At 44.1% G+C, this 13,199-nt stretch overlaps 1 protein-coding gene across 1 annotated transcript; it reads right to left on the bottom strand.

Annotated features, from left to right (window-relative positions):
• On the bottom strand, positions 1-12,313 carry LOC135463366 (uncharacterized). The gene is made up of 7 exons (XM_064740624.1): positions 12,238-12,313; positions 11,279-11,445; positions 10,020-10,913; positions 7,055-8,455; positions 5,536-5,821; positions 1,791-2,245; positions 1-1,174 (listed from the first exon to the last, which is right to left on the bottom strand). The coding sequence occupies exons 1-7, from the start codon at positions 12,311-12,313 to the stop codon at positions 971-973; spliced, it is 3,483 nt and encodes a 1,160-aa protein (XP_064596694.1). The 3' UTR covers positions 1-970.
• Between the last annotated feature and the right edge of the window lie 886 nt (positions 12,314-13,199).

Here is a 13,199-nt window from a genome sequence, read left to right as displayed (position 1 = left end):
AGAAATGTTAGGCAACCATTCTGGAATACATTCACTATACCATAGGCGTCTAAGAAAAAAGGCTTTATACAATGTTAATTTGAGTAGATGAACAATGACGATAATTGAGGAGATGCATGGCGTCGCTGTGATGAAAGGATCGTAGGCCTAGGCTGGCTGTATATCCCCAAGACCACGATCGTAGCCCTAACTAACAATCGACACCCTCTTGCACGAAGGGATTGTCAGCTATGACAGCCGTAACTTACAATAAAAAAAAATGACAGCCTGGCACCTTCGCGATGTTTACTGTTCTCTTCCACTGTGCTGCTTGCTGTACGACCCTTCACTGAACTGAACACTGCAGGTAATTCGACCCAGCTATAGATTAGTTTTGTCTCGGTCACCCAATGCTTTTTGTATATTACATATGATGACATACACACAGCATATTAGTAATTCTAGACCAGTTACGCCTAATAAATTGCAATTAGCATCACTGCATTTGTTTTTACCTAAGTCATGCTGCCAGGGGACGTGTGAATTCCTGCTGCTGAAGCATTTACTGTTCATGACCAGATAGAAAAAAACGTAACCGGGGTAAACTGACAGGAGACCGTGCTCCAACGGCTAGATGTGGCCATTTACTGAATATCACAGTGTCGTCGATGCTCGAGTTTTGCTCTCTATACTGTTGTCTTTTATATTATATCCACTGAAACGCCTCAGCATATATCTTCAGTCAGATGTTGTTTCTACAGAAATCCAAATGGTTTGACATTGTCAATTCTGACCTCAAATCTCCAGTGCCCTGAAAGCTGACACTCTGATTGATCAAAAAAGCTCTTTTTCTCTCACATTTCATTAGTCGAAACGTGTTACACGTATTTGTATTACTCAACAAAGATGCCGGAGTAAGACCTGAAGAGTTCAAAGGACATGACCTCTGGTATAGCCAGTCATTTAGTTCCTTGTCCATGAATCGATTGTATCACAAAAACGTCTCCGGAAGTTGGGGATTTGGATGATCTTTGGGGTTTACAGCTTCGAACTCAGGGGTTTCCCGTGACGTTCCAAGAAATGGGCGTTCGCCTTCAGAGATCGTTGACGTTGTAGTATCGAGATCATCCACGGACACAGTGTTGGTTTGTCCCACGTCTGGCTCTCCGCGACCATCACTGAGCAACTTCAGCACCTGTAAACCGTTAAAATAAACGCATACTACTTGTAGTAACCATCTGGATACCATTCAGTCCCAATGCTAAAATGTATTCTGTTATCGTAACACAATATATCCTGTTAGTCTAATACGTATAATACCTATGTTGAATTAATATAATTTGTATGCTATATTTAACAGACTAATCTGCTGCAAAAACGCCCTACTCAAAGAGTTTTTCGCTTCATTCACGGCTGTTTATGGGTTGAAGGAACTGAAGTGCCGGGTGTAAAAGACTAACTTTTGCCAGGTGTATGATAAACCTTTTGACTTCAAGTCACAGCCAAAGCAGCGAGAGCTGGATTCGAAAAAGCGAGATCAGTTTATTTATTTGATTGGTGTTTTATGCCGAACTCAAGAATATTTCCTTTATTCCACGGAGGCCAGCATTATGGTGGGCGTAAACCGAACAAAGTTCGGGGGAAACCAACGACCATCCGAAGGATGCTTGAAAACTTTAAGTGTACGATTGGAGAGTAAATAATAGAGAGTTAATCGGGCGTGCAAAGTATATACATGTGAACCTAACCATATCACAAGTAGTCCATCGTGGTTAATTCTGGAAAGCGAACTTTTTTTCTTAACATTTTACCATAGTGTCATCTTCTTCCTCCACAGTTTTCAAATTTGTCCCACACACATCCTTGAAAAAAGGCCGTGACAATGTGGCATCAAAAGAACTCGAGGCTTCAGCTGTTGTTTCCTCGGCCGAGTTAGCATCAGCTCTGTGAGAAATGTGACTGCTTTGGGCGATTCTCGGGACTTTCTTAGTGTGCGAAAGTGGATTTACAACGCTGCCATTACGGTTGTCATGGACCATAACCTCAACGTCACCAGTAGCAGCTGTCGTCCTTGGCAACCGTTCCAGATGGCGGACGTTTCTAACCCCGTGCAAACTGGGCACTTGATGTAGCTGATTTTCTGAACCTACAGTGGAGAGGTAACTTGAGATCGAATCAGACGAGAGGTTTTCGATCCTGAGTTCCCTCTCCTGGCCTAGATGCGACAGTACGCACGGTGCAAGATGTTGCTTTCGCTTCCTTGTTTCTGAGAAGAAAATAAAAAAGTCAAAAACTGGATATGTAAGGAGATTGAGATTTTGCTAATAGATTTTAAATTGTGAGAGCTCTTTTATTCCAAATGCTTAGTACAGTCCTACAGCTGTTTTCCGCAAAAGATACAATGTATGCATGTTCAACTAGTAAGCCAGTTTTGCGCGTGATAAATGCATATTGAGTGGCCGTAAAGGCCTGTAGCACACACGGTTTGATAAAAGATAATTCGTAAATGTTTGAAACTTGAAATGTAAGGTTTCTTTTTATCGCAAGGAAAGTGCTGGTCACATTCACGTGTAGTCTACTGGTCTATTCAGGTGTGGATGTGCACGTGTAGAATACTAGTCTATTCAAGTGTGGATATGCACGTGAAAACTGCTGGTCTATTCAGGTGTGAATGTGCACGCGTAGACTGCTGGTCTATTTAGGTGTGAATGTTCAAGTGTAGACTACTTGTCCGTTCAGGTGTGGATGTTCACGTGTAGACTACTGGTCCGTTCAGGTGTGGATGTGCACGTGAAGACTCCTGGTCTATTCAGGTATGGATGTGCATGTGTAGACTGCTGGTCTATTCAGGTGAGCATATCCACGTGTAGACTAGTGATCTATTCAGGTGTGGATGTGCATGTGTAGACTGCTGGTCTATTCAGGTGTGGTTTGTACACGTGTAGACTGCTGTTGTGTATTCAGGTGTGGATGTGCATGTGTAGACTGCTGGTCTATTCAGGTGAGCGTATCCACGTGTAGACGGCTGATCCATTTAGGTATGGATGTGCATGTGTAGACTGCTGGTCTATTCAGGTGAGCGTATCCACGTGTAGACTGCTGATCCATTCAGGTATGGATGTGCATGTGTAGACTGCCGGTCTATTCAGGTGAGCGTATCCACGTGTAGACTGCTGATCCATTCAGGTATGGATGTGCATGTGTAGACTGCTGGTCTATTCAGGTGAGCGTATCCACGTGTAGACTGCTGATCCATTCAGGTATGGATGTGCATGTGTAGACCGCTGGTCTATTCAGGTGAGCATATCCACGTGTAGACTGCTGGTATATTCAGGTATGGATGTGCATGTGTAGACTGCTGGTCTATTCAGGTGTGGTTTGTACACGTGTAGACTGCTGTTGTGTATTCAGGTGTGGATGTTCATGTGTAGACTGCTGGTCTATTCAGGTGAGCATATCCACGTGTAGACTGCTGATCCATTCAGGTATGGATGTGCATGTGTAGACCGCTGGTCTATTCAGGTGAGCATATCCACGTGTAGACTGCTGGTCTATTCAGGTATGGATGTGCATGTGTAGACTGCTGGTCTATTCAGGTGTGGTTTGTACACGTGTAGACTGCTGTTGTGTATTCAGGTGTGGATGTGCATGTGTAGACTGCTGGTCTATTCAGGTGTGGATGTGCATGTGTAGACTGCTGTGGTGTATTCAGGTGTGGATTTGCACGTGTAGACTGCTGATCCATTCAGGTATGGATGTGCATGTGTAGACTGCCGGTCTATTCAGGTGAGCATATCCACGTGTAGACTGCTGATCCATTCAGGTATGGATGTGCATGTGTAGACTGCTGGTCTATTCAGGTGAGCATATCCACGTGTAGACTGCTGATCCATTCAGGTATGGATGTGCACGTGTAGACTGCTGGTCTATTCAGATGAGCATATCCACGTGTAGACTGCTGGTCTATTCAGGTATGGATGTGCATGTGTAGACTGCTGGTCTATTCAGGTGTGGTTTGTACACGTGTAGACTGCTGGTCTATTCAGGTATGGATGTGCACGTGTAGACTGCTGGTCTATTCAGGTGAGCGTATCCACGTGTAGACTGCTGATCCATTCAGATATGGATGTGCATGTGTAGACTGCTGGTCTATTCAGGTGAGCATATCCACGTGTAGACTGCTGGTCCATTCAGGTATGGATGTGCATGTGTAGACTGCTGGTCTATTCAGGTGTACATGTGCACGTGTAGACTGCTGGTATATTCAAGTGCGGATGTGCACGTGTAGACTGTTGGTATATTCAAGTGCGGATGTGCACGTGTAGACTGCTGGTCTATTCAGGTATGGATGTGCACGCGTAGACTGCTGGTCTATTCAGGTATAGATGTGCACGCGTAGACTGCTGGTCTATTCAGGTGAGCATATCCACGTGTAGACTAGTGGTCCATTCAGGTATGGATGTGCACGTGTAGACTGCTGATATATTCAAGTGCGGATGTGCACGTGTAGACTGTTGGTATATTCAAGTGCGGATGTGCACGTGTAGACTGCTGGTCTATTCAGGTGTACATGTGCACGTGTAGACTGCTGGTATATTCAAGTGCGGATGTGCACGTGTAGACTGCTGGTTTATTCAGGTATACATGTGCATGTGTAGACTACTGGTGTATTCAAGTGCGGACGTGCACTTGTAGACTGCTGGTGTATTCAAGTGTGGATGTGCACGTGTAGGTGTGTGTGTATGTACTCACAGAGTACTGATTAATTCAATATGCATATGAGAACATGCAGCCTGCTGGCCGATTCACAAGTGCACATACATGCAGCTGGAGTCTTAACCACTTCATTAGTCACTGGGGCCGCTTCTTTACAGCAATCATAAACCTAAAATCACTAGGCGCCCTCAATTTGGTCTTTCCTTACAGTTCCTAGGGTGTTCGCTTCGGGAGCGGGAGATCCAGGGTCAAACCTGGATCGAGTCACACCTAAGACCTTAAAAGAGGAAGTTGTAACTTCCTCGCTTGGCGTTCAGCATGAAGGGCATAGTGCAATGACTGGTTGACCCGTATCAGTATAATGGCTCTGGCTTGGCAGCTTACCTGCCTTCGGTAATTCGTCTCAGTGAAGCAGCACTAGATAAAAGAGCGGTGGAAATCCGCCCTGCAACAAGGAGGCACATCACATGCACTCTATTTTTTGCAATTATTTGTGCACCTAACAATCGACTGTAGCTACGATCTATTTGTGAAATCAGGTCCTAATCAATTCACGTGAGTAGGGGTACATCCGGATTGCTACTTAATTATCTGAAATTATTTCGTCCAAGACAAATAATTTATACATTTTTCGTTCTTCTAAGAGTTATTTTCATGTTAGAAAAGACGTTTTGAGGTTTGTTTCAAAGGAATGATGATATACTACTGGAAGTATAACATTCAGTACGAATAGTTATAAATCATAACGATTATTTGTCTCTGAAAATTTTTCTCATTATTCGGCGAAAGTTTAGGGCAAAACCAGTAATTATGTAACAATGATTCGTTACGACTACTCACCTCTCCTGGATTTCCGAACTACAACAACAGCTATCGAAACTACAAGAGTGACGGCCACCATGCACACAATGACGAGAATGGCAACGGGGATATACGCGTTAGCATTCGGCGAGAGTTCGATTCCAGGTCTGGCAGGAGCCAGAATAACTTCACACGACGGACACACCTCACTGGATGTACAAGAGGACGTCCAATTTTCAACAATCCTGCCTTTATCATAAAATTTAAGGTTTTTGTCCCCTGACGTCATCACAAGTTTCTTCGCTTCCGGACTGTATTTGGCTACCTAATTGGAAGAAGAAGAGCACTGGACATACTTGATTGATTGACAGCTGGAAATTCATTCATTATGTTAATTCATAATTCAAGGGATACAGAATCGTCGCTGATTGGCTGGCGTGGTGTACCAGTCCAAGCTAGGCCTAATTTAAACTGAATTTTCGGTATGGAAGATTTAGTCAAGCGTGACCAGATTGTATGGTTTAACCCAGGAGCCCTAACTCCATTTTCAGCCAATCAGCGTCGACTATGTATTCCATTCAGCCGCGTTCAGACATTGAGATTTGTCGAATCGGTCAGTCGAATTCGAATGGTGGAATCAGTGTAGGACAGAAACTATTTCATGCGATTTTTAGAATTTTGTAGTCTTTTCGCAAACCGCATTCTGACTTTGGGATTTGTCGAATTCTACTAATACGGAAGTTTCGAGTTCGAACTCTTTTGTCGCTAAAAAGGTCCTACTGTATCATGTCAAAAATGTTAGGCAGCTATTGTGGGATTAATTAGTAAAATAATGGGCGTCTGAAAATGTTCTCCAAATGAACTTACAGTAGACACACGCTGGAGGAAATTGAGGAGCTGAACATTTGTGAACTTGAGAAGTTTCTAAAGGAAAGAGGTGTCATTTTTGCCTCTGAAGCACAGTGCGACAAGTGATTGGTAATTCACCTCTACAGAGGCTGCCTAACATTGTTCTCTGGTCACATGATGCAGTAGGACTGTTTTCACGTTCAACGATAACATAGTTCTAACTCGAAACTCCCCTATTGCATAAAACAGCGAATGTCCTATTTTCATTTGATTGATCGAATTCCACTCGACAATCGCATCGTGTGATCGCGGCTTAAAATACAGTCTGTTTATTTTCATTGGACGAGTTGATTCGACAAATAGGACCGAGGAAATGCGGCTTTGCGGGATGTTTGACGGTGAAAAATCACGTTTTACTTTTCTTGTTTTTCTCAGTTCTTTCTTGGTTTGGTAAGTAATATCACTGCCATGGAATGAACCTCTGTGACTAAGCTGTTATAGTGCCCGCACGGCGCACTAAATCAGGAGTCTGTCACCAATGTGATCGCTGTGAGTTTAAGTCCAGTTCATACTGGCATTCGTCGAATAAGTGAAATACTCTTGGGTAAGGCGTAAAACACCAACCAAATAAATTAATAAATAGATAAATCTTACAATGGCGATCTTGAGTGTTCTGCAATTTTCACAAACTTCTAATTTTTAAACATACTGGGACATATTTGGCAGGACCGTCATCTTGCTCCTGTAAACTCCATATTACAAAATCCAGATTTCCATTTCCGTTGGCAAGGAAAGGGCGATAACTCCTATCGCCAGGCCCCAGTTGGACGTCTTTTATGAATTTCGTCACCAGTGTAGGATTTTCCTGAAACGCCTTACATTTGAACACGGATTCTGGACCGCAAAGGAACTTAAGAGCTTTTACACTGCCTTTCATTGCAGACGCCACGGCGTTGATGGTGTTTCTTACTTTGAAATTGTTCCCCCAACTCAAGACGTCGTTGTTCTCAAATTTAAGACCATCGTCGCATCGAGCAAGATTGGGGTTTTCTGTGCATCGCGGTAAATTACACTGAAATACCTGCTGCCAGAAAGTGTCAAACCATGCGGACGATTTGGTGAGCGAGGGTTTTCTCTTTTGCAAGTAATGTTGAAAGTCTATCCAGGGGAGATAACCGCGGCTCTGCAAGATTGCTAAAGAGCCAAGGTTGGGTTGGAATGTTAAGCAGTCCCCGAGTGACACGAAAACTAAATCTATTTTATGATACTTCAGAACCCTGACAAACGCATTAGCATTCTGGTCCACGCCAATGTACAGTACAACTTTGGCACCGTTTGTGTTGAGTTTCTTCACTATTGCGAACAAATCTTTTTCGTCCGGATTGAGCTCTATTGGGATGGGTTCAGCGACGCAGATGCCATTATCTTGGGCTTTCTGGCGAGTGTACGCCATAGCCCTATGGCCGTAGTTGTTGTTGATGTACACAAAGCTCACATATGTCCATCCGAAGTGTTTTAAAATAGCTACGAACACATCACTTGAAACGCTGTCACTCGCGCAAGTCCTCAGCATATATGGATACAGTCCCTTGTCGTCCAGGTCGGGGGAAGACGATCCTGGACTTATAACGGGAATGCGCAGGTGTCTGAAATTTTCGACCAACGGTAAAGACACGGCGCTGGACTCGGAACCAATCACTGCCACGACTTTGGACAAATCGATCACGTGACCTGTCGCTGGGTCCACCAAAGGCTCCTTTCCAGAGAAAAACTGTGTAACAATGGTGACGGCTTGGAGAGAGCTGTAGCAGTCGTCGAAAATAACGGCGCCAAAGTTTATCCCTGACTCCTCTCGAAACTTCTGAAGAGCGTATCGAAACCCTTCCACCGATATGATGGCATGGAACGCTGATCTGAATGGACCACAGCCGAAGGGGTCGTCATTGTTAGGGGCCCAGTGCAGAGAGAAAAATCCGGCGAGGAGGACGTCCCCGGGTAGGTACACGAAGGGGGTGCGGCTAACGCACTCACGGCAGGGCGTCCTGCAGACGGAGGGTGGGTTGTTTGATTCCTTCAGTTGGAGGCTTCCATTCTGACGATAAGACCCTACCTGGAAGGTGCAAAACATACCCAAGAAACAATTCTTAAACAGTTGGTTTCACATTGTGTAAACGGTTATAGACAAGAGATTACAAAAGATAAAGCTCATTTAAAGGCAAATAAAACACAAAAAAGTATATATCAGATGAAAAATCATTAAAAAATTGTCCAGGAAAAATGTCGGATTTATTTTGTTCAACCTAGTAAAATGCATTTGAACCTTTTATTCTATGGTGACAATTTCTCACACGCTGGGACCAATGGCTTTGCATAAGGCTTTTGCAACTTGAAACACATAAGACATTTCATCATTCAGATTGCGTATACATATAGATCTATGAACGCATGCCCCAATTTGGACTTGAAACAAATGATCCTCGAATCGTTAGAATAAAGATTAACTGACAAGAGGCCGGATTTCACCCGTCACGTGTGATCATTTGTACGGTGGCCATATACGACATGTTCCTTTCTTCTTAACTTTTGTAACTTTTTCTTTGGTTTCCACCAGGGTGAAAACGGTGAAAAGGTTTTCACCTTGGTGGAAACGGTTCTCACCTAACTGAAAACCTTTTTAAGCCTCGTTCTCGTTTCCCCGGGGCAGAATGATGATAAGCCACAACACGTAAGAAATTCGCAATGACAGAGAAAGGCGCGGGTGAGGCAAGTCACATATTTGTCACAAGACGTATGAACACGATTTCCCCCATTTTTGGGCCAGAATTTGGTATCACGTGAGTTTCACCTGGGTGAAAACCTTTTCACCCAAGTGGAAACTGTTTTCACCCAGGTTGAAACTGTTTTCACCCAGGTGGAAACTGTTTTCACCCAAGTGGAAACCTAAGAAAAAGTTACAAAAGTAAAGAAAAATGGAAAATGTCGTATATGAGCCACCGGACATATGCCTACTATCACACTGTCTATAGCTGCTCTTCTTGTACTCGTCACTCATTTATAGTTTAGTCAGCCAGAGATTAGCTCAAAGCTAAGTTTGACATTCCTACCGTAATGCCCAATTTCGGTCATGTAGACTTTCACGCTGACATTTTCACTAAAAAAGCGGCTCAAAAAACCTACCTTAGTTTTGCTATCCACTGTTTCTCGAAATGTAATATGTCAAATCCAGCATTGATAAACCATCTTTCAACAGTAATCCAGACGTTTAAACTTTCGAATCGGACAACTCAAATCAACGTCTGGCATGTTTGGATTTTTTCCAACTTCGGGCAAGGTGATGATCATGAAAATGTTATCCTACCCAACATTTTCTTTAAGAATTGCAAGCCCTGTGTAAACAGAATGTTCAGTGGGATAAAATTTGAGCCGGTTTTTTTAGTGAAATTGTCCGCACTATATGGCAGAAGCTGGGCTTTACAGCAGCAATGTCCAGCTTAGCTTTGTGCTACCAAAGCTGTACCGTTACGTATTCATCAGTCTAACTGTTAAAACAAGGCTAAACAACAATATGAGATGGCTTCACATCATAGAATGTCACAGTATGAGATTTCACACCTTACTGGTCAAAAGAAAATGTGTTTTCTACTAATCAATTGAAGTAAGTTTGTGTGTCATACCTTCCTAAAAGCCCGCTGATGAAATTGGTTGATGTCGTAGACCTGTTGTTCTAGGCTTAGTTTCACATCCCCATTGGTGTCAAAATTAACACTGACATTCTTCTGTGCCAGTTCCGGTACCGTGTGATTCTCGTCAAAGTCTGCATAATGCAGACAAATTCTGCGCACTTCGCCAAGCAAATCCAGACTGCTTTTGGTTTTAAAAGCTTCACACAGTCCCGGAGCGCCGGCGCAGAGCTGCTCGTGCACGCGTTTTGCTGCTAGACTCAGGGCGTACACAGCATGGATACCGGAAGTGACGTAATCACCCTGTTTGAAGTCCGTACAGCCTGGATTGACGGATGACGGACGACAGGAACTTTGAACGAAATCTTCCAGCCAGGGGTTCGTGGCGTTTACGAGACCCTTGCTTACATCACGAATCTGCGACAAGAAAAAGTCCCCGAATTCGTGGAGTTGGAAAGAGCTGGGAGAAATGCTCCAGATATTCTGTAAATAATCCTGCGATGATGGTGGGCCTAGAATGTTGTTGAAAAGACTGGCGTCTGTGCCAACACTATCAGGGAAAATCCACTGTAGTTTGCGCACAGCATCCGGGTTCTCCTTATATTCGTCCAATAGGATGTACGACAATTGCCTCACCGATTCCCTCTGTCCCAAATGGACGACGCCCAAAGAATCACGAGCTGTTTTGTCTTGCTGCTTTTCAAGTAGAGCTTTCAACGTCAGTCTAACATCTCTGAGATTTGATACTTGAGTCATATGCAGGACACAAATGTTGTTCTCAGTCGCTAGCCGCCAGACTGTTCCCGCCAAGTCTCGACTGTACTCATCCTCCGTGTGCAATATGGCGACAACTGACCACTCCAGTCTCTTCACCATGGATATGATGGCCTAGAGTAAAAAATATATAATATCTATATATAATATTGATACGTCTTTGTATTTTTCGCAGAAAACCACACTGTTGGCCCCGTATTGCTACAAACGCCACCTGACCAATAAGGTCTAGAAAACCTGACCGAAACTGGGTTTGAACAAACACCTTTATCACTAGGCTAGGACATGTTCCAAATTATACAAGAGTTGCACAAACCACCACTAAGTTATGCGCAAAGTAAATTTGTTGTTTTCAGGGGATCTGAATGTCATCCACCCATTTCGTTGTACTTCATCGGAAAAATACATGTTTCCACCGCGGTTGTATAAAGTTTCAGCTGTGATGGCAATAATCTCAAGAACTGTCGACACCCACCCACCTTAGATTGTTCCTTGTCCGATACGGCCGTCCTCATCAGGTTTGGATACCGTGTCTTGTTGCTCAGGTCGGAAAGTGTCGTAGCCACCCCGATCAGGGGAATCCCCGTCTGCTGCAATAGGCGGGAAATGGCAATGGCGCTCTGACTTCGACTAGGACCAATGAAGCCTGAATTGCACGCAAAGACACATGATGATTTGCAGTATTTCCCCGCAGTGAGGAGTTTGCATTAAAACATAGCACCTGGAATTGGAATTCCAATCAAATTTATGACCCATTTTGTGCTCGTGTGGATTTAACATTGATGCCACATGAAAACACCTACCAGGAATTGGTCCCTGAGACATCTATGGATACGAACTATGTCTAACTGCCCAAACATCGATCCTTTGGGGAACACATGGGAAGACAAGAAGTGTTCAAGGTAAACTTATGAAGGAAGACACGGTATACCTAATCATAGCGCCACACAGCTAGGTTATCCAAGCTGATGGTCCAGTCACGACACCTTATATTCTCACACAACCACTATACCCACCTGCAATATTTGAGGCAGTTTGTGATCCACAGTCACAACACCTTATATTCTCACACAGCCACTGTGCCCACCTGTAATACTTGAGGAAGTTTGTGATCCACAGTCACGACACCTTATATTCTCACACAACCACTGTGCCCACTGTACTTGAGGCAGTTTGTGATCCACAGTCACGAAACCTTATATTCCCATACAACCACTGCGCCCACCTGCAGTACTTAAGGCAGTTTAGGATCCATAGTCAAGACGCCTTATATTCTCACACAAGCACTGTGCCCACCTGCAGTACTTGAGGCAGTTTGTAATCCACAGTTACGACACCTTATATTCTCACAAAACCACTGTTCCCACCTGCAGTACCTGAGGCAGTTTGTGATCCACAGTCATGACGTCTTATATTCTCACACAACCACTGTGCCCACCTGCACTACTTGAGGCAGTTTGCAGTCCACCGTCACGATGCCTTATATCTTCACACAACCATTGCTCCACCTTCATCCTGCCACAGTCTGTGGGCCCCAGTCACGACACCTTATATCTTCACACAACCACTACCCCCACCTGCAAATTCTAACAGTGTTTGTGGCAGTCACGACACCTTATGTCTTAAAACAACAACTGCACTCATCAGCAAATCCTGACACAGTCTGTGGGCCCCAGTCACGACACCTTATATTCTCACACAACCACTGTGCCCACGTGTAATACTTGAGGCAGTTTGTGATCCACAGTCACGACAACTTATATTCTGCACAATCACTGTGCCCACCTGTAATACTTAAGGCAGTTTGTAATCCACAGTCACGACACCTTATATTCTCACAAAACCACTGTGCCCACCTGTAATACTTAAGGCAGTTTGTAATCCACAGTCACGACACCTTATATTCTCACAAAACCACTGTGCCCACCTGTAATACTTAAGGCAGTTTGTGATCCACAGTCACGACACCTTATATTTCCACACAACCACTGTGCCTACCTTTGATACTTGAGGCAGTTTGTGATCCACAGTCACAACACCTTATATTCTCACACAAACACTGTGCCCACTGTAATTGAGGCAGTTTGTGATCCACAGTCACGACGACTTATATTCTCACACAAACTCTGTGCCCACCTGCAGTACTTGAGGCAGTTTGTGATCCACAGTCACGACACCTTATATTCTCACACAACCACTGTGCCCACCTGCTATATTTGAGGCAGTTTGTGATCCACAGTCACGACACCTTATATTCTCACACAACCACTGTGCCCACCTGCAGTACTTGAGGCAGTTTGTGATCCACAGTCACGACGCCTTATATTCTCACACAACCACTGTGCACACCTGCAGTACTTGAGGCAGTTTGTAATCCACAGTCACGACACCTTATATTCT

Source organism: Liolophura sinensis, chromosome 3 (genome assembly GCF_032854445.1).
Source record: "Liolophura sinensis isolate JHLJ2023 chromosome 3, CUHK_Ljap_v2, whole genome shotgun sequence".
Classification (NCBI taxonomy): Eukaryota; Metazoa; Mollusca; class Polyplacophora; order Chitonida; family Chitonidae; genus Liolophura; species Liolophura sinensis.
The sequence above is the reverse complement of the archived record's forward strand: the minus strand, read 5'-3'. Positions and strand labels throughout refer to the sequence as shown.